At 37.1% G+C, this 24,791-nt stretch overlaps 2 protein-coding genes across 2 annotated transcripts in view; both read left to right on the forward strand.

Annotated features, from left to right (window-relative positions):
- The window catches only part of srrm4 (serine/arginine repetitive matrix 4), a 66,592-nt gene extending 59,185 nt beyond the window's left edge, over positions 1–7,407 (forward strand). The window contains exons 8-13 of the mRNA XM_022664678.2: positions 462–603; positions 4,736–5,043; positions 5,408–5,581; positions 5,928–6,032; positions 6,140–6,283; positions 6,576–7,407. Of these exons, the coding sequence (XP_022520399.2) occupies positions 462–603; positions 4,736–5,043; positions 5,408–5,581; positions 5,928–6,032; positions 6,140–6,283; positions 6,576–6,810 (1,108 nt within the window). The 3' untranslated portion in view covers positions 6,811–7,407. The remainder of the gene's footprint in view (positions 1–461; positions 604–4,735; positions 5,044–5,407; positions 5,582–5,927; positions 6,033–6,139; positions 6,284–6,575) is intronic.
- A 5,054-nt stretch (positions 7,408–12,461) lies between these two features.
- hspb8 (heat shock protein b8) lies at positions 12,462–24,085 on the forward strand. Its single transcript, XM_015603694.3, has 3 exons — positions 12,462–13,168; positions 15,506–15,569; positions 22,366–24,085. The coding sequence occupies exons 1-3, from the start codon at positions 12,814–12,816 to the stop codon at positions 22,532–22,534; spliced, it is 588 nt and encodes a 195-aa protein (XP_015459180.1). The 5' UTR covers positions 12,462–12,813; the 3' UTR covers positions 22,535–24,085.
- The last annotated feature ends 706 nt before the right edge of the window (positions 24,086–24,791 follow it).

Raw genomic sequence — 24,791 nt, forward strand, 5'->3', positions numbered from 1 at the left:
AAGTACACCTTGTGTGGCCTAAAAAAGGTGTATTTAATTTTGGGTCTATCGTGAAATAAACACATCAGATTGTCCTTTGCTCATCATTTTCTTTAAGAGTCAGGTAATCTCTGTCTTTGGTGGATTGCTATTTTAATGGTGCAGCTACCTGGACGTGTTCAACAAACTCTTCTCAGCAGAGGAAACTGAGCAGAAAGATTTGAGAAAATTACATTATTCTGCATAGATATATTCAGTAACTGTTGTTACTTGAACAATGCAGGTAAAAGATGTGAAATAGACTGTTGGTGGGAAGTAAGATAGAAAAGAATATAAAATGAGCATCAGCACGTGCCTTGATATTGATAGGTTTCTATGGGATGTTCTATTTTTTACACGGCTATATGTACAAATTTAAATCTTCAGTGAACCTCATTGTTTCAGGCTGATGAATTTAACCCATTTCTGTTTTCTCCCTGTAGATCTGAAGATCATGGTAAATCTGGCTGTGGAGACGGCACTCATCCTCCGGGGGACCTCAGGAGAAGTTTAGAGTGGGGGTCAGCCGTCAAGCTAGCCAATAAAATCCCCTCTAAGTGCTGCAATATGCTGCCTGAATGCTCTGTAAGTGTCCCCGATTGCTGCGCTAATAGCGCTAGGCTGCTGCTCTGTTAAAGCTGTAAAAGCATTGATTTCTTTTTGGAGTTTAATGGGAAGCAGAGTGAGAACTGACGCTGTTCTACACCCGCCGACCTGCCCTGAACACTTCAGAGTGCACTAATCAACTTCACACCATCAGATTCACTTTATCTTACCTTAAACGCACTCGATTAGCCATGCTAACACACGATTAGCGTCTGGAGTTTACCCCTGTAGTGCTAAATTACATTATTTTATTTTTTTTGGCAGAAGAGGCACCAGAAAATGTCTGTAGAAAATGCTAAATTACAGAACAGAACATTACAGTTTTCTACAGTTATTTTCTGGCACTCTGGCTGCACAAAATTGCTGGAAAATCACCAAAAAAATCTTTTTTTTTTTAAAGTAGCAGAGTCAGAATACTGTTAATGAAAACAGTAACAACTCAAGCTTTTGGCATTTTTATTGTTTTAGATGTTTATGCAATTGCAAACTATATTTTACAGAAATATATATCTGCCCAACTACAGCAATTTAGTTAAAGGGTTGACAAATGTAGAACCTGTTGCTGCTTTGTTTAATTGAAAGGATTTAAACAATTATTTTGTTGTATACGCATTTAGCAGAAACAGCTCTTAGCAGTTTGTGCAGTTTATGTAGTTAGCATAATGCTATTTGTTTAATTGGCGATTTTGCTGGAGCTCCAATTAACTGTTAGATACATTAGCCTTTTATCTCAAACCAAATTTTTACATTAAACCAGTTTCATAAAAAGATAATAAACTACTCTTAATTAATATAAGTGTAAATCTGTATATATTCGATGATATAGCTGTGTTTAGCTGAGTTTTGATCACTATTAACAGTATTAAATGTTAATATGCACCCGTCAGATTTAAAACCATAGCATTGTCTCTAAGCTCCGCCCCCCGGACGTTAACCAGTATGTATTAAAGCCGTTACTGAGGGGGTTTTAGAGAGAGGCCTTCATCAGATCTGCATGCTGTAGCACACGCTTGACATCCCGCTTAGATTTGCATTAATTAACTTTTAAATGAAAGTGTTTTTCAAGTGTTTTCCAGCTCTGGTAATTACCACGGCCTAACTCTCCTCTAACCTTTACTCCCTCTCAGCTTTTATCCTGGGAAAAGCTCCATTACTCCCATTCCTGCTTATATAATGACGCTATGCTGCTGCATAATTTACTACAACATTACCATTTATACCGTACATTTAATTCAGAGCTTATTACATCAAAAAATACAAAAATAAAGAACCTTTTAAAAGACAATGTATATATTGTAATATATTGTTATTCTGAGTTCTGGTCAACTAACCTATCGATTATTTTGTTGATTAGTCGATTAGTAAATGACTGTTCTACTGTAGCTTTTCAGATAAACTTATGGGGTAAATTTCTCAGGATATTTTGATAGTTTGATAAACCTTTTTATTCATCAAAAACTGCAAAGAATTATTTTTAGAATTACTTCATGTAGTGAATTACAGTTACACATTAATGAAACATCAACAATGAAATTCTGGGTCGACAGTTTTTTGCACCACAGAATCTTCTGAATATAAAATTATCTTTTATTCCTTGTATTTCTAATAAAAATCTGCCAGGTTAAAGATGATGTTGGAGATGTTTCTCCTCGTATTTCTTTAGCTGTTTCTGGATCTCAGTGCTCTTTACTCCCTCAGGCTGAGCTGTGTTTACAGTTCAATATAAATCTGATCAGAACTCAGATGATTGGTGCAGAGCGTGAACTGACTCTCTAAATAGTGCTGAAATCAATTCTAATCAGACCACCGAAAACTCTTATCTCCCACATTTACAATAAAATAAACACATAAAATACAATTGATACATTTATATACTGTTTATTCTTTATCTGTATTATTTTATACATTGTAGATTATAATACTGGAGACGTCAGAACTATAAAGATATATGGAATATTAAACATAATCCTAAACCCAACTGAGCTGATTCTGATTGAGTTCTGATTAAGTTCTGATTGAGTTGTGGATGAGTTGTGAATGAATTCTGATTGAGTTGTGGATGAGTTGTGAATGAATTCTGATTGAGTTGTGGATGATATCTTATTGAGCTCTAGTTGAGTTGTGGATGAGTTCTGATTGAGTCGTGATTAAGTTTTAATTAAGTTCTAATTGAGTTGTGATTGAGTTCTGGTTGAGTTGGTGTGCAAAGTGAAGGAAAATCAAAGCTCATATCAGAGCTATAGTTTATACTTTTTGGAATATGTGTTTATTGTCTCCAGTGTCACTTTACAATCTAAAAAAACAATACAAATAAAGAAAAAACATAATATTAAAAGGGTTGGGTCCAAACTTCTGATTGGTCCTCTAATGCATCATTGCAAGAAGGTCAGTTTCAGACTTTATTCTATTCTATAAAAAAAGAGAGGGTTTGAAACTGAACAGGTAACGTTGTATAAACACATTAAATGTAATGTATTGGAGTTATTGGGTTCTTCTGAAGTTCTTCTGATGTTTTCTCTGGGGAACAGCAGGTAGATGTCAGTGGAGAGTGTGGCAGAGTGGCGTTGGGTTTGGAGAAGAGAGGGTTAATGTCTTTTTCTTGCATTTTACCACTCTAATGATTCACTTACGTTACCCGCTCTTCCCTTTTTCTTACACCTTACCTACTTAAGGAGGAAGTCTTGATTGGTAAGTGGATGCTATCCGCAGACTCAGGGTTAATGTAGGACGCTGGTGGACTGTTAAAGCTCTTCCTGCAGGAGATCTAATCACAGATTTATTATTTTTCCTCAGGGCATTTCTGTAGTTAGACTGATGGAATATTTCTGTCTGCAGTTTTTATTTCATCTGTTTTTATAGACGTACTATTTCTAGATGCCCATCCTGCGATGTTTGTTCAGTGTTCTCTCTTTAGTAGACAGAACTTTTTAATGTGAGCTTCACTTCATTTCTGTTCTCCCTTTTCTTTCATCTTTCTGTTTGTTCTAATTTAATCTCCCTCTTCTTTTTTCTCTTATATGTTATAAATTTATATTATTACGTTCAGAAAGACATTCATTTCCCTTTTCTCTTTTTACTGTTTTTGCTGTAATCCAGTGACTGTATAAAATCATGGACAGTGAAACGTCTCTCAAACCTGAAGCCTCTGTTGGTCTGGCGCCCCCGCTGGCTGGTTGCAGCATGATTTGTACTTTTTCTTAAATAATCAGTTTTTAAACCTAATTATGTTATATTATCATAAGAAAGCAGAGCTACATTTATCAGGCAGCCTTGGCTGGAAGAAACTGATCATCTGCAGTAGACGGAGTAAGCTAGCTAGAGTTTTAGTGGTTCATCAATAACACAATTATTGATTATGTGGTGTTTTTGTGCTGTTGGATGCATTAACGATTAATTTATATTCTCTGTATGAAGTTTTTCGTAGTAGTAGTACTTAGAAGTGCTGGACTCTGTAGATACTATTATTGTTATTAAGTATTTTAAGTAAGTCTGTCAGTGTTCTCATTACATTTACTGATTTTCTGGTCTGGGCGAAGTCCAAACAGTGTTTAAAACTATTATTACTAATTACTGTTTTTTAATGGTTATCGGTGTATGTCAGCTCTCTGGCAGCACCTCAGGGGTTAAACTAGCAGTAGTAGCCTCGGTTCTTCTGTTTCTGGTTCTTTAGGATGCACCATAAACTCAAGGAAGGCAGTCTGAGATGCACAGTTACTCTAGGAGAAGGTCTTTACAACGCTCTATAGACTCATGGCAGACGCCACTGGCTTCATTTCTGTAGAACAGAAGAGAATGAAACCACAGCGTCCATGTTTATATACAGCCACTGGTGTATTCCTTTAATTTCCTTTCTCTTCTAAGAACTTTTTCTACTTTTTCTTCTTTTCTTCTTTCGAAATTACTCGCATGTGACCAATCTGCATGATATTTTAATCTCTTACAGTTATCTGTCCTGATGATAAAGCTCTTTTCTCTGTGTTTGGTAGGGATTAAGGTGTTTGGTAATCAGGTTTGGTAGATACTCTCACCGCTCGGTGCAGATGTAAGGTTAGGATTGTGTAATTTTGGGTTTCCTGAAGAAAAACAACAGCGCCGCTTTGTCTGCCCGCAGGTCGGACTCTCGCGCCCTGGGCTTGAATCTTTAAGCAAAGCGGGCGACGGCCAGGCCTCGCTGTCCAATCAGGGCAAAGGGCACCCAGATTACGATTCAGGAAATGACACGTCTTCTCCACCGTCCACCAAAACCGGCATCTCCAGAGCGAAGGCTGTGGGGAAGGCAGCGTCTCCGGAGAAGCTCCGGTTTACGGACAGGGACAACGCCTCAGATTCCGGAAACTCGCTGACCAGCTACCACTCCGCGGGTAAAACAGCACCGAGCAAAAGCACCCTGTCCGGCTCCGCGTTCAAAAAGATCAAACGGTAAGGATCAGAACATCCTGAATACTGGAGAAACGGCTCAGTATATCAGTATTTTTTAACCGTCACACAAAAACCTTCAAAATCCAGCAAATTTACAGCAGAATCTTTTAAAGGACGTCAAAGAAAAGAGATTTTTATTCCTACTCACTTTAAAACACTTCTACCAGCATTAATTATTGTATTGTAAAATATTTAATCTTGATCTTTTTATACTGATATTACAGAACAGTTCTGTAAGATAAAGGCTTTGGCAGGTTGTCCTGTACATGGAAGCCAGGGAGGGGCCAATTTCCTGAACGATGAAGTGACGTAGCATTACGGCTAATTTATCCTCGTGTGATGACTCTCTTTTTCTTGTTTACAGGGAAGAGCGAAATCTGAGGTTGCAGCCTGCGGGACGTGGATCTGCTCGGAGTTTCAGTCCGAATAACAGCAGATATCGTTCAGAATCTCGGTCCCGCAGCCGGAGCAGATCATCCCGAAGCTCCCGACACTGGGGACGCTACTCCAGGAGCAAGTCCCTGTCCTCCAGCCACAGGTACCTACAACACGCTGTATGTGTGGGAACCCTACCTGGCCTGTGGGGGCAGTGTGGGATTAGGCTTTTTCTCCCCAATTTACACGGCCAATTACCCAACCCACTCATTAGTACTCCCCCTATCACTAGTGATGCTCCACCAGGAGAGTTAAGAAGACTAACACACACCTCCTCCGACTTGGTTCTGATACATCAGGAACATTAAATATAGACTGATAGACCCTTAATTAAGGCTCAGTCACAATACAGAAGATAATATTATATACGTTTATTGAAGATACAGATAAATATGTACAGTATAAACAGTATTTGTATGTTTATATAACTTTTCTGCTCTTGCCTGAAGGTCGTATTCCCGATTGTCGAGTTACTCGCGAGACTCAAGGAGGGGAAGTGTCTGCAGTGTGGGAAGCCGGCGGAGCCTGAAGCACTCGAGATACACCCCGGACAGGTACCGCTACCGGTCCGACCCCCAGCTCTGTCTCACAGTGTGTATTAAAGTCAGGTACTAATCCCAGGCTGACCGGAGGTGTGTGTGTATCACTGTCTTTCTGAAAGGACCCGGGAGAGGAAGCGAGGCTCTGGATCCAGCGAGAACCAATCAAAACGAAGGAGGAAGAGCCGCCGGAGACGAGCTTCCACACCACTGAGGAAGAGGAGGAGAGATTCACCCAGTCATCTGGAGGCTCGCAGAATTACCAGGTCTGTATACAATCCCACAATTCACCAGAATACACTACTGGACTGTACACTCGTCTAGAAGTGAACACCAGGTAGATTTCTCACCTGGAGGTGCACTACCCTCTAAAGCATGCTTTGGATTTTTTATATCACAGTGGGAGAAGCACGCTTACGCCCTCTAGTGGAATAAAAAGTGTAATCAGACCTGAGTTTTACAGTAATCGCTGTTTCTTGCAAAAGGGCATGATGCTTTATATTCTTTCCTTTTTGAAAGATACGAAATTAACTAAAATCCAATATTTATTTTTTACAGTGCGAGGAAGAGACCCATCCCGTACTACCGGCCGAGTCCGTCCTCGTCCTCCAGCTGCAGCAGTCTGTCCTCCTGGAGTCTGTTCTCCCTGAACCGCAGTCCGACCCGCAGCCGCAGTCGCTCGCAGTCCCGCAGCTGCAGCCGCAGCTCATCCTGGAACTCTCTCTACAGCCGCAGTCGGAGTCGCAGCCGGAGCTACGATTCTTTAGCGAGCTACAGCCGAGCGCGACGCTAATCTACGACTTACGCTGAATTTTATTCGGAAACAATAACGTAAAGAGCTGAAGGAGTTCAGGACGGTTCTGGTTGGTTCAGGATGTCGGTGTTGAGTGTTCTGTATTTGGGACGACTCTGGGATGACTCTCTGAAACTTTACGTATTTCAGTTTTTCCTTCTTTCAAATGTTTAAAAAAATTCACTGGATTTGTTTTTCCGAAGAGAAACGTCAACTTTATCATCTTTCTGCTGTTTTTGGTTTTTGAAGCTTCATGAGCTGCAGTGCCAAAAACTGTTTGCGATTGTTTAAGAATCAGCACGACTTTCCTTGTTGAATTTTTTTGTTTTTTTTTGTCAAAAAATCTTCAAACAGAGGCATAAACTAATAATTAACATCTAATACTTGATGCAGTTTTGCAGAGTAGAATATACTGATACAGCACAATATCCATATTTTCTTACAGCCTTGATATTTATGTTAATCTCATTGATTGGTCTGGTTTACTCATACTCGAATCACATGACTGATAAAACTAGTTGAATTAGCTTTGCTTTTTTACGTATTACATTTTATTTCTCTTTCAAATTTTAGCGTATTTTGATTTTTATATTTTTTTTTTTTTGGAAAGGCTAAAAACTAATTGTTAGAATCCACTTTTTAAAATTTCTATCTGGATGGGATTATTTTCTCAGGGGGATGTCTGTGAAAAATATTTCACACTTCTACTCAGTGATAAAACTCCTGCATCCGGACTGCAATTAAAAAAACAGGAGGATCAGTGAGTTTTTTAGGTTTTATTAAAGGCGAGGAGACGAATCTACCGGAAAAACACCTACATGATCGTTCTGGACGGGAATAAAATCACAGAGGATAAAAAAAACATAAAATAGAAAATTACCCAGAACCCCCTGAAAAAATAATCCTGTCCGGATAGAGCTTTAGCCCCACTTATCTTTTTCTTTTACATGTTTTTTATGAACACGTCAAAAATCTTGAAACAGAGGGATAAATATTTATAATTGTTACACAATATACCACACGTTCTCTTACACCACTAATATTAAAGTTGAGCTCGTTGATTGGTTTATCAAACTCTGGTAAACTAGCTGAACTAGCGGTACCTTTTTACGTTTTTATGTTTTTTCTTCTTTTTGATTTTATCGGATTAGTTTTTCAGGAAAGAGATGATGATGTTATCTGGGAAAGGCTGCTGTGTTTCAGGTTAAAAACAACAACCTGTAAGAATCCATTTTTCCTCCATCAGCACCACTCTCCTTTTCCTTTTGATTTTTATTGTTATTTTTCTGTATTTTTCAGGTTTTTTTCTCAGGTTGTCAGTTTTGTTGAGTTAGAGAGATGTATGGTTTGTTTAACGGGTTTCTGGCTCCGGCCGGCGAGCTGTCGGCTCAAATGCCAGCGGTGTTTATCTTCAGCCCGAGAGAAAACACCGTGACGACGGTGACGGACGATCAGAACCGCAGTCGAGTTTCTGTCCGTCAGAAACGCCGGATTTTACTGCAGGAAAAAAATAATCTGTTTAGAAAGAGAGACCAGCAGGGGGAGCCTTCAACTCCTCTATACACTAAATATACACGCAGATATACGGTTATATACTGTATAATAAGGGACTGATTGATCACAAAGATAACTTGGGAAATCTGTCACAAATTGGATGATAAACCGGCTGTTTTAATTTTAAATACATAATTTTATAATGTATTATATTAATGATTAATATTATTTATTACTATATTAATTTAATTATAATGATTTCAGTCCCATTCCAGAGCACAGTTAATAGATAATGTAATATTCTTAAGCCTTTATTTTCTTTTTTTTTTTCTTATTTATTATCATTGATTTTTGTATTTGTTTACTCCTTTTATCTCAGGTACATTAATGTAAAGGCAGCCTATTTTATGAAGTCTTATTTAACTCTTTTATAATCTTTTCTAATTTATAGTTATGCTTTTCTCATATTTATTATTATTATTAGTTTGAGCATTTAATATTTCATATTTTATACTTTTTTATTTATTTTCTTTATGAAAACGTGCATGTACTGCTGGATGAGTAAATGAAGCTTCGGGTAAAATGTGATTTATCATAATCTGGTACTCTGGAGTAATGTGAGTATTATTTATAGAGATATACAGCACTTTACAAATGTTTTATTCCCGTAATTACAGTATAATAACTGGTTAGTGCTAATGAAAATTATTTATCGATTAATTAATACTTCTCATCTTTTTTACACATTTAATCTGAAACTTTATAGGAATTATTTGTCCCACTTTATAATAAGTATTGGTAATAACTGTGTAATTACACATCAACAACCTTGTAATAACAGTGTAACTACTGGTTATGTTTTTAATTGATTCGATTTAAATAGTTAATTAAATTAGTATTTATTAAGTATTTTGGATTTAACTGAGAAAATAAACACTTACTGTCCAGATTTAACACTTTATAATAAGGGAACATTAATTAACATTACAGTGCTGCTAATTAATTAATTGATGTACTTTTATTGTAAAGATTTTATTTATACAATATTTTTAAAGGGGACTAAATTTTTTGCAAAGTGCTGTATATTTATATAATGCAATACATTTAAATACAATTACAGAAATTATCTTTATTACCTGAAAAAGTCTGTATTTACTGTTTTAGACTGATAAACTGTAAAAGGGGTCCAAGCACTAATTACACTGCGGTTAATTTATCATTGTTTTATGTTGTTTTATTTTTGTTGTATAACTCTATTTATCTATTGGTTATTTATTGTTTGCCACTTCATTGTGTTTTTTAATATTATTTATATGATTAATTTATTAATTTAATGGTTAATTTTGAGTGTGTATGAAGGCGTTCTCTGGCTCTATGCACTGTAAATAATAAAATAAGGGTTTAGTTCTGCTGTACAGGGAATTATGGGAAAGGATCTGCTGGAGGAATGTGATTTATTATTATCAGGAATAATAAGAGCGATTCTGATTTAAATCTGATGTTTTATGTAAATCTGTGTGTAAATAATCTGAATAATGATGTGAGTTATGTGGGCATGTGTGTAGTGTAATTGAACAGCGGCGGCGGGGGTCTGTATATAACTACACTATAATCATATATACAGTAAATAATGATATATAATGATATATATATATGTCTTATCCGTCTACATGTAAAAGAAATAGTACAGAAAACCTGGAAACAAACCATGAACTTTATAAACACACATTTCTGTTCAGCACAATTTTTTAATGATTATTATTTATCAATTACAATATTTATATTTATATATATATATGGAACTAAGAACTAATATGATGGATGTTCTGTAGGGCTGGGTGATATATTGATATATTTATATTTTAATATATATTATCTACACTAGAGTATACTGATACTAATAAACAATGTTATTGATTTTCAGATCAAACAGATAAACATAAATACAGTAAAAATAACAGGAATTTATTTTTCTTAATAAGTAAAAATAGCAGAATCCATTAAATAATCACTAACCATGTTCATTAAATTCTAGCAGATTTATTGTTTTCGCTATAGCTAAAATAAAACTGTATAAACATTAATAAAGATAATTCCAATTTTAACTAATCTTCCAAAAAATGCTCCTTTTATAAACTATGATGTCATAAAAAGCCATAAAGTGTCATAAGCTGATATTTATCATTGAAAACCAAAAGTAAACTTTCTTTTTATATCTGTAGAAATCCGTACTGATTAACGTTTAGGTAGATTTTCATCAGTTTTTTCCCAAAGATCCTGAATAAAAAAACTAAAATAATAAAAGTTTCTTCAGATTAAAAAATAAATAATCTTTTAAAAGACCTAATGAACCTCAGAAAATTAAAGTGAAGATTATTTTTTTGTTTTTATATGTCAATGTTTATGTGTAATATCGGATTTCAAAAATTGATTTAATCTGATGAATTTCGCCCAGCTCTGCTGATCTGCTCACTAAAACGATATAATAAAATATAATATATAATAAAAATATATAAAAACTAGTCCTAATGTTTTAATAAAAAACACAAAGTGAAAACTATTAATAATTGATTAATCTGTTCTAATATTTCTGGATCCGTCATTCAGAACCGTCCGGTCCGATATTACATCATAATAACACACACATCACCATACAGTAATAACAAAGCACACAAACCCCGCCCCCTGCCCCCTCGCCCCGCCCCCCTCCTGTACTGTAATATATACAGTATACTGTGTGTAGAATAAGTGGGTAATTAGTCTTCCTCTGTTGTCTGATCTGTAATTAAACCTGATTAAATCTGTAATTAATGATAAAAAATAAGTAAATAAATAAATAATAAATAAATAAAACCTCTTTTATTTCCAGTTTGGCTTTGATTTTCTTACTTTAGTAATCAGTATAAAAGTGCTTCAGCGTTTAGTTTAAACCCCACCTCTCTGTTTTGATCTCATTAAGATTATTTATACAGATGATTTAAAAAATATACATTCATTTTAAAAATAGTATTTTTTTGGCAGCAGCAGCCTCTGTGAAGAAATGTGTTCAAATTAGTTTTTATTACCTAATTCTGTGTAAAATTACAGAATTTACAAAATGTTGTTTTGTGTTGAAGTGCTGTAATTAACTTTGTTAGGATAATTAAGGTGTTTAATTCGATATACACCTTTATAATGAGGATCTGAAATAACAGTATTATTATAACAGTAATAAACATTGTTAGATAGTTCAGTAATGTCTCTAATTATTATTTAACACTAGTTAAGAGATTATTAATCATAAATAAATTTGAGTTGAGACATTTTAAGACATTTGAAAAAATACTGTTAATTAATGTACCCTTATTGTGAAGTGTAATCAAAATGTTTGTGATTATATTATGATTTAGTTAAAAATATTTTTTGTCTGTTTACAAGAATTCTACAGTTAAATACTGTTTTCTCATAATTGTATTTGGTTTGTGAGAGAAAACAGAATCATTTGTTTATCAGTTTCATCAAGTAAACTTGCTGTTTTATATCTATAGGAATCAGTACTGATTAATGTTTATTTAGATTTTAATCAGTTGTCCTAAAATAGAGTTTCTTCAGATTAAAGAAACTTTTAAGGATCTAAAGAAACTCAGAACATCAGAGTAAAGAATTTTAAAATTGAATTTGAATTAATCTAAATAGAGCTTTTCTTTATTATGAACTAGTTTTATGTTGTTTTATTTGATATTTATATTTATATACTATATATTTATATGAGGGACGTTAGTTTTATAATAAATTTAGTTGTTGAGATCATTCCAGCTCCGGATGAGTAACAAACAAACAACTCAATAATCAGGTTATATTTAGGGTACAAATAAGGTTATATATAGTTTATATATAAGTTATATATATGGTTATATATGTGATACTGATGTGTTGGTGTTAAGGACTCTCGGGTCGGGTTGGGTCAGGATTCCTGCGGGACGTCCCGCTGCATCACCCCTACACTAATAGAGTAATATGTGAGTACTGGGGGGGAGGGGGAGGGGCTTACGGTGACATCATCCTGCCCTGCTCCTGCTCTGAGTGAAGTTCTATTAAAAAGCCAATGAGTCACCAGATGGGGCGGGGCATGCAGCCGGGGGCGGGGCCAGTGAGGTCCCAGGGCTATACTTGGCCGGCTGTGGGGGCGGGGCCAGTACATTCTGGAGGCCTGAGTCTGAGAGTCACACTGAGGGTGAGGAGATCCAGCAGCTCTATAAAACCCAGATCCAGAACCACAGAACCTCCTCAGAACAGAACCACAGAAACGGTGTCGGATCAGAACAGGAGAACCGGACTCTTCTGCAGCAAAACTTCTACAGATTTTTAAACTTCAGAGAAACTTCACCACTAAAAACAGCTGAACTCCCGGCACAGACTATCTGACTGTACTACTGTCTGATTATTCGATTAATCGATTATCTGACTGTCTGATTGTTCGATTAATCGATTATCTGATAATCGTGTAATCGGTGTTTGGGGGTATTGATCATGGCGGAGGGTGATTTCTACACGTTGGGCGGCAGTAGGCAGCGGATTCCGCGTAATCCGTTCTCTTCGCACTTTATGGACGATGATTTTCCGATGCCTGCGTTTCCGGACGATCTGTCGATGGATTGGCCGGGTTGGGCCCGCCCCCGGCTGAGCGCTCGCCACAGCGCCCCCTGGCCCGGTGCCCTGCACTCGTCCTTCCCCCGCCGCTACACCGAGCCGTCCCGCAGCCCCGCCCCCGGCCCCGCCCCCACCGGCCTCACCGACGAACCCTGGAAGGTTTGCGTCAACGTCCACAGCTACCGACCCGACGAGCTCAGCGTCAAAACCCGAGACGGATTCATCGAGGTTTCAGGTCAGAACTCTAACACAACTTTACATATATATATACTGTTTATATAGTGTGTATGTATGTTTATGTAGTGTGTATGTATGTATTACAGTGTATATACACTGTAATAATACAAATGAATCACTTTATAGACATAACATCTTTATACAAGCACACACTCAACAGTACATTTCAATAATGATTCATAATACTTAATAATATTATTAATTACTGATATAAGTATAAGTATAAGAATAACTGTGTAATTTCTCTTCATATATGTCCCCATATTTGAAATACACTTATAATACAGTAGTAATCGTACAGTGTTTGTAAATAACCTCAGTAAATTCCGCTGAGCTCAGTGTCGCCCCCTGTGTTTATTTAGTAAAAACAGATCATTAAGATGAATAAAGTTACTATTAATAAATCTGTAGTAAATCCTGCTGACAGTAAACAGTCAGTGATCATCATTTATTTATACAGTAATATTATTTATCTGCTGTTTTGTTGTGGAACAGTAATTATATCACCATGATCACTGAACATCACAAGATATCACAACTCAGCTCCACCCTCAGGCCTGTCCTCTATTAACCCTTTAATAACCTTTTAATAACGCTCTATTAACACTCAGAACTGGGAGAACAGCTGAAGATTAAAACTCAAAACAACTCCAGTCCTCTTTATTCCAGCTTTAGTTTAAATTAGTGCTTTTAACATTTTTATATCCAATCTGGTAATGCTTTGGTGTTTTTAGTTTTTTCTTAGCATTTGTACAGCTTTTTTATCACATTTTTTATTTTTAGTGTTTTTGTTTTTTGTGTTTTTTTAGTCCTTCTATGGAAATTTCTTAGTGTTTTAGCATTTTTGTTTTCAAAGGTTTTTGGTCCTTCTTTTGGAGTATTTTAGTGCTTTTTGGCATTTTGTTTTTAGTGGTTTTTAGTCCTTCTTTGAGAGTATTTAAGTTGTTTTAGCACTTTTTTTGTTTTTTTGTTGTTTTTAGTGCTTTTAAGTGCTTTTTTAGCATTTTGAAGTTACTACTCAGACGTTCAGAAGGCAGATTTATTTTATTTATATTGAAATACAGATTAAATATAAATCAGCACTAGTTTAGAGTGTATAGGGTCAGGCCGGGTTGGTACAGAAGTTGGAGAATGACTTGCAGATCACTGAGACTCCAGTTCAGCACCTGCTGAGATCTTTAACCAGCTCGACCCCACAGATAATATTAGCCCAGCAGCTCCAGAGCTGTAAATAACTCAGATCACTGTGGAGCCGTGGAAACCAGGGGCTGTTAAAATGATAGACTGATTACCACACATGCAGAACGTCAACCACCAATCACCAAACACCAACCAACTACCACCAACCACCAACCATTAACCATCAACCACCAACCAACTACCACCAACCACCAACCATTAACCATCAACCAATAACCATCAACCACCAAACACCAACCATCAACCACTAACCACCAACCATCAACCACTAACCACTATCCACCAATCATCCTCCACCAGCCACTAACCACCAACCAACCACCACCAACCACTAACTATCAACCACCAACCACTTACCACCAATCACCAACCACAACCCACCAATCACCAACCACCAATCACCAAACACCAACTATCAACCACCAGCCACCAACCACCAACCACTAACACATACCTAAATTTACATACCTTTTCTCCAGTCTAAATATTCACCTCTCTCTCTTCCTCTCTCTGCAGCCTTTTCCTCTGTTGTTACATAAGAAAGGCTCACCTGTGGTCTTTTTATAGAGCTTACTTCCTGATTGAAGTGCTAACAATTAACCAATGAGGTGTTTGGGCAGGTGCCGCATTTATTAGCCAATTAGCTGATGCTGTGTGATTTTGAATGGCGGTGTTTTGATATGGAAACACGTGACTTTATATCAGATTGTTGTGTTTTATGCAGATAATCGAGATCAGTGAATATAAAAAGTGTTGTTTTGATTTGCTAAATGTTGCTAAAAGCAGAAACTGGGTTTAGAGGTTTGGAGATGAGAGGTTGTATCCTCTCTGTGTGTAAAGGTAAATAATTGTGATAAACATGTGATAGAAACTGGAAACACACTGTAACTGTAAGTTTCTGAGGCTCACTCAGAGTATCTGGGTGGGGGAGGGTGGTTGATGTGCTGGGGGGGGGTGGTTGACGGGGTTCTGTGATGTCACACCGTTTGGAGAATGTTCCTGTAGAACCAGAGACAGTGTGTGACTCAGTGTTCAGTAATTAAAGCTGATTAGAGTCTGATTAAAGTCTGATTAGAATCTGATTAGAGTCTGATTACACTGAGTTTTAATATCTGGTCTGATTTTATCTCTACAGGTAAACACGAGGAGAAACAGGATGAGGGCGGCATTGTCACCAAAAACTTCACCAAGAAAATTCAGTAAGTTGTATAATTTACACTTTATTCACACTCAGGTCTAATCACCACGCCTCCACTGTAGAGTTAAACATATGTTAAAAATATCTCAGATATCATATTGTTTTGGTAAAAATTAAAAGGTAAACAGATTGGGGCACCAAGTGGTTTAAAGCGCTGCCACTTTGATCAGGAGCTCATCTGCTGGTTTGAATCCCGGTCAAGCAGCTTTGCCATCTACCAGCTGCCGGAGCCCTGAGAGAGTACAGTAGTCCTTGCTCTCTCTGGGTGGGTACAGTACAGTAGATGGCGCTCTCTCTTTCCCCTCATCACTCCTAGGGTTATGTGGATCAGCACAAGGCTGCGTCTGTGAGCTGATGTATCAGAACCGAGTCGCTGCGTTAGCGTTAGCGCTGTGATGCTACTCGGTAATGCTACAGCATCAGCAGCTCAAAAGGAGGCGGAGTCTGTTGTAGTTTAAGATTAGGGTTAGTGTTGGGTTTTATGGTTGGTTAATGGTTGAGGATTTAGGGGCTTGGGGTTAAGTGTAGGGTTAAGTTGTATACAGAATCATTTACTGTGTGTGTGTGTGTGTGTGTGTGAGGGGGGTTGTGTGTGAGACTGAAATAGTGGGAGTACTGCATAGTATTTTTAGCTTTTACACCGATTCTATTATTACACTGATCCACTGCAGCAGCAGCACAGACTGGCTTCAGTTTGTCAATGGAATCACAGCTGAAACACAGATAGACGACAGATCTAACTGATGTTTTTAGCAGAGAGACAGACAGAAAGACAGACAGATCTCAGCAGGATGCTCTTCTGCTTTATCTCTAACGCTTTGATCTTAAACCCAAATGTTACAGTTTTACCTGACATCAGTTCTGATAAACTCTAAACACTTAAAGAAAACATAATTATGTGTAACATAAAACAGTCTTAATAGTTCTTTACTTTTTATTATTGATATTATATATTTATTATTGGTATATATTTTACTGTTTATTTTATCTATTTTTGAATTTCCACACTGTGGGACTAATAAAGGATTAGCTTATTTTATCTTAAATATTTATATATATATATATATATATATAAAAGTGCCCAAAGCTGCACTGAAGGCTCACGGAGGCTCCGCCCACCTCACAACTTTCTTGGTGCCAGATACTACCGTGCACCTTCAGGGGTCTTGTAGAAGTCACGTTAGGCGGGTGGTTTTAATGTTTTGGTCGATTAGTGTTTTGTTGATTATTCAATAGAGATAAATAAATTTAAATAGATAAATTAAATTACGAGCCTTTTATACACTTTAATACACTTTAATACATTTTTATGTTAATATTTTAAACCCATCTATTTGATTAATCATAAATTATCACAATTAAACTAAATGACACAGTTTGCTTTGTTGGTTTCTGTTCATTATGGGATGTTTAATTATAGTAACTGTAGTGAGTGTTTTCCTGTGGTGGTTTTTCACACAGTGGTGATAAAAAGTGAGCACATGCTCTGCAGGTCAGCAGGACGGTGGGGCACCGCTGTGTAAATAGACTGTAGCGGCTAAGCGCTAATTAAACAGCGAGAGGCCGGCGGAGTCGGCCAGGTTTATATTAGAGTCGAACGTTTGGCAGCCGCCACGGAAACTCCACCGACTCCAAATACGGTCAGACTGCTGCCCTGAATCTCCTGCAGCCGGGAGCCTCCGTTTATCTTACCGTCTCTCCGGCTTCAGAATCAGAGCTTCTAACGTTTGAGTCTTTATTTTACAAACATGCACTGCATTTCAGCCAAACTGAGACGGTAGGAAGCCTTAAGTGATGAGTTTTAGGTGATATTTTGTCTCATTCTTCCTGTAAACATGTCTTAAGATGTACAGAATCAATCCATACCCTCTTCCAGTTCCACAGTCTTTATAAAAATGCGTGCAGCGTGTGGTTTAGCATTGTCTTGTTAAAAAAATGAATGGATGTCTTAACATGTGCTTTCTGCATTAATGCTGATTAGTGACCAGGGGAGTCGTCTGGTCTGGCCTACCGGGGCTTTAGCCCCGAATAAATATCCAGTAGCCCCGAATCGTTTCACTCTGCTCAGCTGTACTATTAGTGAGGAGACAGGACACTGAGCGCTGTGAATGGAAAATCTCTAGACACGAATCAGGGAGCTAATTCAGGGATAAAGTTACGCCTTTCAGGAGAAGCAGCCAATCAGCTTGCTGGTTTTGCCTCACTGGGGAGGATTTTTGAGTTCTTGCACCGGGTTTCAGCACTGATGTTAAAAAATATCTGGATATACAGAGATTTTTCTAAAAGAAAGGAAACTGAACTAACCATGTAGACTGTGATAATATTGTTTCTGTGCTGGTTAAAAAGACTCATCTCTGAATCAAAACACAGATTAAACCCACTGTGTGTAATAAAATACAGCCTGTGACGGTCAGTTAGCTTAACTTTAGAATTAGCTAGCTTAGATAGACAGTCAAGGTTTGAGATCTTTACATACCCAGGCAACGCCTCTGTAAGTAACTAATCACAGAACTTACAGTTTGGAATGTGTTTTTGGTCTGAAATAAAGAAATTAATGTTTTTTTGTTTGAGCAATAATACACTCAAGGTTGGTACTATAATGTGTATTATCGGCACTGCTGTGTTGTGGTTGTAGATCTGCAATGCTATACGTTATAGCACGAACCTCAAGTGTATTATTGTGATTATATAACAGTTCCATTATCACTGATTATTGAAAGATTTTAAAGAGTTAAAGAGGAGGAGAAAATAGGATCTGTTTGGTTATAAAAACTCCGCCAGTTAAAGTAGTTCCATTGCTGCTCTGTTTGGTTTGTAAGCGCTGCATCGTTGTTAGGTTACCTGTATTGGGGAAGTAGTACATGGAGAGCTTTGGTTACAGTGCATTATCGGCTGATAACGGCACTCATAGAACACCTCTCAGCCAATCACATTGCAGGGTCAGAACTAACTGTGGTATAATTAATAAATGTAATAAAGCTGAGCAGATGAAATGTGAGATATCTTGGGTTCAGAGCTTCTGCAATCAAATAAAAACTGAAGGAAATTAAGGAAACAGTGACCTTTTAGTTGTGTTTTCTATACTGTCCCAGCTCTTTCTGATTTATGCTTATATTGTCTAAGTTATTTCTTCTCATGTTGTTTAAGGAAAAGTCATTTTGAATTATTGAATTATTTTACTGGAACATTACTTCTTATATCCACACTGATCATATCAGAACACGGCTGTTCTCCAGAATTGTTCTTCCCGTTATCAGGGAATGTTTTTCAGCTCCAGCTTCTGTTCTAGAAGGTTCTGAACCTCACAGCTACGTTCTACAGTGTTCTACAGTGTTGTAACTCAGTCCTCTGGTATCCAGGAATGCCCTGTATTTCCCGTTCCCACTGCAGAAAGTTCTGGAAGTCCTGGTCCAGTTCTGGAATGCTCTCCACCCCCCACCCGTCCTGCTGAAGGGTGTTGCAATAGGAGTTAAGTTGGGGATCAGCTGTTGATGACATCACCCTTCATTCATGTCCCTCTCCCTGCTGAGCTGGAATGAGACCTCAGAGATCGGTTCTTTATTTTACTGATTTCCAGCTGATACAGAAGATATACACAGATATACACCAGATATACAGGTTTACTCTGCCTAAAATATATGTTTTATTGAGAAACTTTAGGGGTTCTTCAATCTAAAACTGTATGAATCTGTGAAGGAACCTCATAAAGGTGATTTAAGGAACCTTCAGGAAAATATACTTATATTTAACATTATACTGCTGTGTTTTTCATAGTAATATAGCCAAAACCTGTAGATTTAAAACCAATAGGATGCAATAAGCTGGTCTTTAAACTGTTGGGATACATTCAATTCACATAGCAACATCTCAGAAACACCCTAACCCTATAAACACTGTTGTAGAAAAGAAAATGAAAGGTGGGTCAACACCCACCTCTCGACCGGGGTACAACTCCCCTGCGTGTTCGTTTGATAGAGAGAGTCAGACAGGTGGAGTGAAGTTGAAAGCAAACCAAGTATTTATTACAAAGTACTGAATATTGAGGAGAACCAACACATGAAAGACCGTCTGACAGTCGTCCCAGCATAAGTTCTGACCCCCCTCTGATCTGACTCCATGTTTTATACCCAAAATGACGTGAAACCTGCTGATGAGGCGTTGCTAAAATCATCTCATGTTAGCATGCATAATTTCACGTGTTAGTAATCCATTTCACGTGTCTGACCGGACCACTAGTGTTTGGCCTTGACTGTGTTCTTCCAGAATGAAACATCCTGGCACTATCTGTGTGTGTGCGTTACCCCCCGCTTTGAAGCAGAGGTTTTTTAGGGAGGCACTCACTCATCCAAAGGCTGCTTTGATCTAATAGCCTTTTTGTAGCAAATTAGCCCCGTACCAGTCGAATTGATGACCGTTAGTTAGGGTCATGCAGTAAAACAAAATACTTCAAGCCTGAGCTACATCTCATATGTTATATGTTAATGTGGGTTAATCTGTCATATAATAGAGTCTGTGTTAGTCACATGCCATATCAAACAATGTTTTACTATATATGTAAAGAATGTATTGTGATTATTGGTTAATCTTCTATATAAATGCGTGTAAATACACTGTGAGTGAAAATGATCAAATATAATGTGAGTATTGGTTAATGCCTATACAATACAAGGTTTCACACAATAATTATGTAATTATAGATACTAAGATAAGTAATCATTATTGAAAGATATTTGTCAATACACTCAAGGTAAAATAAACAGTTACTCTTTAACACCCTAACAACCACTAAACACCACCATAAGGACCACCTCCCGTATCAACCACCTGGAAATCCCCTAGCAACTCCATAGCAAGCAGCTAATATCCCCATAGGACCCCCAGCATCCCCAGGGTTAGGATATGAGTGGTTTACGAGTTAGAGGGGAAAAGGAACATTAATAAACATTTAGACTCATAAATGCAGCAGATCTATAGCTGATATGACCAAATCAACTTGTTTCAGTTCAACTTTTGAATTTATCTTAGAAGATAAAACATTCCCCACAAGAGGGCAGAATTATCACCCATAGAATTGATGCACACCATTTAAAAAGTGAATGAAATACGCCTGCAATGAACGAGTGCAAGTTTGCAGCCACAAATCAAGTGTAAAAAGTTGTTCTTATTCTGATATTGAGGTGTGTTCTGGATTTAACATGGTCACTGTAATATTGTAACGTAGTTCTGTAGTGTAAATACTGAAAATATTCTGAATTTCTGCTTTTATGACACAGTTCTACATTTCTGTCTATGTTCTTCATATGCATGCAGGTATTTCTAGATAGAAACTTAGGGACGACTATGAAATTAAACATTAACAGGAAATCAATGCAAAAACTCATCCAGATTCATTTTCATAACCTTAAGAGAGAAAATATCACAGAAAAAGGGAACATGTCGTCAGAATATGGTTTCAGATGCAGCTTTTCTCTCTCTCTCTCTCTCTCTCCCTCTCTGTATCTCTCTCTCTCTCTCTCTGCTGATGGATTGATTAGTAGAGTTTGCAGATGGAAGTTTCAGGTGATAAACTCTGAATCAGACGGTGATTTGTAGTAATTGGGAACAGAGTCTATTACTGAACTCAACACCTGCAGCTCTCTCACCTCTTTACCCTCTATTCTCTCTCTCTCTGTTTCTCTCTCTCTATCTTTCTCTCAGTCTCTCTTACCCTTTCTCCATTTCTTTCTTTCTCTTACCCTCTGTTTCTTTCTCTATAAATATAGTTCTTTCTCTCCATTAAGCTCTCTCTCCGTCTCTCTGTCCATTTCCCTCTATTACTCACTTTTTATATCTCTCTCTTTTTCTCTCTCCATTTCTCTTTTTTTTCCTTTTTTTCCCTCTCTCCATTCCTTTGTTTCACTTACCCTCTATTTTTTTCTTTATTTCTTTCTCTATTTCTCTCTTTATTTCTATCTATATATTTCTATCTCTTCATTGTTCTCTTCATTTCTTACTCTTTCTGTTTTTCTCACTCTCTCTATTTCTCTCTCTTTAAGAGACAGTGAGTAGATGTAAATGAAAAGTAGAAATATGTTATGAATTATGAATTCTTATCTGACTGTGATTTTGCTGCTATAAGTCGTGTTTAAAGGTTCAGGATATTCAGCCTCTCTGTGAACTTCAGGAACTTAAACTGTGATTTTTAACCATTTATAATTTAGACACATTTATAAATGTTTATTTGAGGGTTTGTCTTTTTAAGTTAGAGATTGGTTGGTGGGGTGAGAACTTTGAACTCAGATTTAGGTGGAAAGTTATTAAACATTAAACTGAACTCTAGGAAAACATAGTCTAGGAATTAATCCTGAAAGGCTTAATCACTGTCCAGGAATCTGCTCCTACATTACTTTTATGCACTGAATGTTATATGTTTACAAAAATAGTTTGTAGTTGATAAGCCTTTATATCTGCTCTCACAAATGAGCTTGTTTACTTTAGTTAGCACTGAAGCTAATCTAACACCTCAGCGCTAATACAGGTGTGGGCATTCCCAGCATCCCCTGAGTCAGGTGACACAATTCTAGTTTCTTATTAATTGCTAAAGAGGGACAATTTGGATTTTGCTGATTGATTTAATCTCAAAGTGGAAAATTATATGAATTAGATTTTTTTACTGAACGTTTTCTTTAACAGTATGACACAGAGAGGAACCCAAACTTATACCAATTAAAGTGATCATTCTATGATTTCCTGCAGTAGTTTTTTCGCAAAAATCACACCAAAACCCTGCTAAGCTCCTCCCCTTCCTGTCCCCGCAGGATCCCACAGGAAGTGGACCCCCTCACAGTCTTCGCCTCGCTGTCTCCGGAGGGCGTCCTGATCATCGAGTCCCGACAGACTCCTCCCTACTACCTCTACAGCAGCGAGACCCCCGCAGAACCCGCGGACCTACCAGAACCCAACCTACAGGACGCCACCATGGCCTAGAACCCAGAACATGCCATTCCCCAGCGACCCCCCCAGCGACCCCTCAGCAACCTCCCAGTGACCCCCAGCGACCCCCAGTACAGCCAGTCCCGCTGATCAGTGACGTAACGTGGACGTGATGTTTCTCCAAGACAGAGTTCAACATTACGAATAATTAATCACACCATTCGGGTTAATTAATGCCCCTGAGATACTTCCTATATTCAGAGTTCAGTTTATCAGTGAAAAAATACCAGATAATCAGGGTTTTCTCGAGATCAGTGTTAGACGTAAACCCTGTACACTGTTAAAAAACTGGGGTCTTAAAGAACTTTTAAGGGTTCTTCAATTTTAAACTGTGGAGGAACCAGTATATAGTACCTTTCTAGACACCCAATGACACTAAAGTTCAATCATGTTCCACAATTAATCATTAATAATTTACATTGAGAACTTAACCATCACACACCAGCGAAAAGCAGCAGCCAATCACATGCAGCGTACTCTCAACCAGAAATTACTGTCCACCTGGAGAACTGTGTCAAACTGCACTGAGTGCCAATCCATATGTGGAAATTCAGTCATTCACACAAATTTAAACACTTAAAAGTGCAATTTTAGAGTTTTTAAACAGCAACATTAAACCATTTATAATTTCAGATACGTCTATAAACTAACGTTTATTCACACAAATACAAGCGCAAATGCAGAATTTCAAACGTTTTCGGGCTACATGGAACTAAGAAATTCCCATATCTGACTTACAATAAAATGCAGTGTAAGTCTAGACCTGGACTAAACTTTCTCTTTTAATGGTGAATCACTATTCAAAATAATGTGTAGTTCAGGACTAGGCTTAATCCTTGTTTGTGAAAACCATCTTTGAGTGATTAAATATACAAATATCAGGGCTTTACTGTTAAAAATAGCAAAATAGTGTTACAAAGAGTTATTTTAGTGATTTCATAGGATGGTGTAATCTATACCCAGAACTGAATAAGAGAAAATACAGAATAATTTACAATAAACAATATTGTTTGCCTAGATGTTATTTTTTATGTAGTTTTGTTTGTGTTTTTCTTTTCTATTGGAAAAGTGACAAAGTGAATGAAAACCTACAAAAAATGAGTTTTCAGAGTATGAGTATTCTGCCAAATATTTAATTTAGTTCAGTTCTGATTTTATTCTGATTAATCTCTACTATATAGAGTTTACTGCATATTGGTTGGTGCCTAATATAATATAATATATGATGATGTTTTGTTTGACTGATGTATAAATCTTTATGCATGACTGTTCTGACCGTGGGGTTCATTTTACTCAAATTCTCAATTTTTCTTCTTTCTTGTTTTGTTTTTGGAAAATATACTTTTCTTGAGAAGACGTGGTGTGTTTTTTAACTAACTGTATTTACAAACGATGGCTTTATTTATCTCCAGAAAATTGTGGAGGATACTTGTTTAGTGGAGGAACTCTGAATGTGTGTTTGATCAGCTGATGTTTTCCTGATGTACAGTTTTTAACTCTGTAATTCTGAGAAATGATCTGAAATAAAATAATGTCTTACTGAAACTGTCTCATCTTCTCATTATGTCATTATCATGTGGCTGAGATTACCGCTGCTGCCATTACTGCCTGCTGTTAGTGTAACTTGTCTAATTCTAGTCATTGTTATCTGTATTATCAGTATTACAGTATATAAAGAAATGAATTTCCTGTTTTTTTTAATCAGGTTTGAATGGCTTTTGAAGGTCCAGGTTTACCCTCAGTGAGAAGCTGGAGAGAACTGGGTGTTTCTCAAGATAACAAAATATTATATTAATAACTTTTGGCCATACTGTATTATTAAAGATAGAAAACCTAAAATATTTATTTTATATAGTTTTTTTTATCTGTGGTTATTATATATATATTAGGTACCTATCCATTTCTGTTCAGGGTCACAGTGGGTCATTGGGCGTAAGATCCACTGGGTTGGGTGAAGTTTCTGGTTCAATGTACCATTTAAACCTGGTAAATACAGGTGAATTTAGCATAACTAGTTAATTTTTCTATAGTACAGCAGGTGGGTGCCACATTTTTACTAAGGTTGCTGTGGTATCCTAAGTGGTTGCTAGTGGAAGTGGATGCTAGTTTTGTGCAATGTGGTTTGTAGTTAGATGCCATAGAATCCCAGGTAATTACAATGGTGTTGCCAAGCAATTGCTAGATAGTGTCAATGTGGTTTCTAGGTGGTAGCTATGGTATCCAAGGTGGCTGCTTTAGGCTTCTTTTGGAG

This window comes from Astyanax mexicanus, chromosome 22 (assembly GCF_023375975.1).
Source record: "Astyanax mexicanus isolate ESR-SI-001 chromosome 22, AstMex3_surface, whole genome shotgun sequence".
NCBI lineage: Eukaryota > Metazoa > Chordata > Actinopteri > Characiformes > Acestrorhamphidae > Astyanax > Astyanax mexicanus.

Coding starts and splice junctions, on each gene's coding strand:
- hspb8 (XM_015603694.3), top strand. CDS start 12,814: ATGGCGGAGGGTGATTTCTACACGTTGGGCGGCAGTAGGCAGCGGATT. Junction 13,169..15,505: donor CGGATTCATCGAGGTTTCAG/GTCAGAACTCTA, acceptor TTATCTCTACAG/GTAAACACGAGGAGAAACAG. Junction 15,570..22,365: donor AACTTCACCAAGAAAATTCA/GTAAGTTGTATA, acceptor CTGTCCCCGCAG/GATCCCACAGGAAGTGGACC.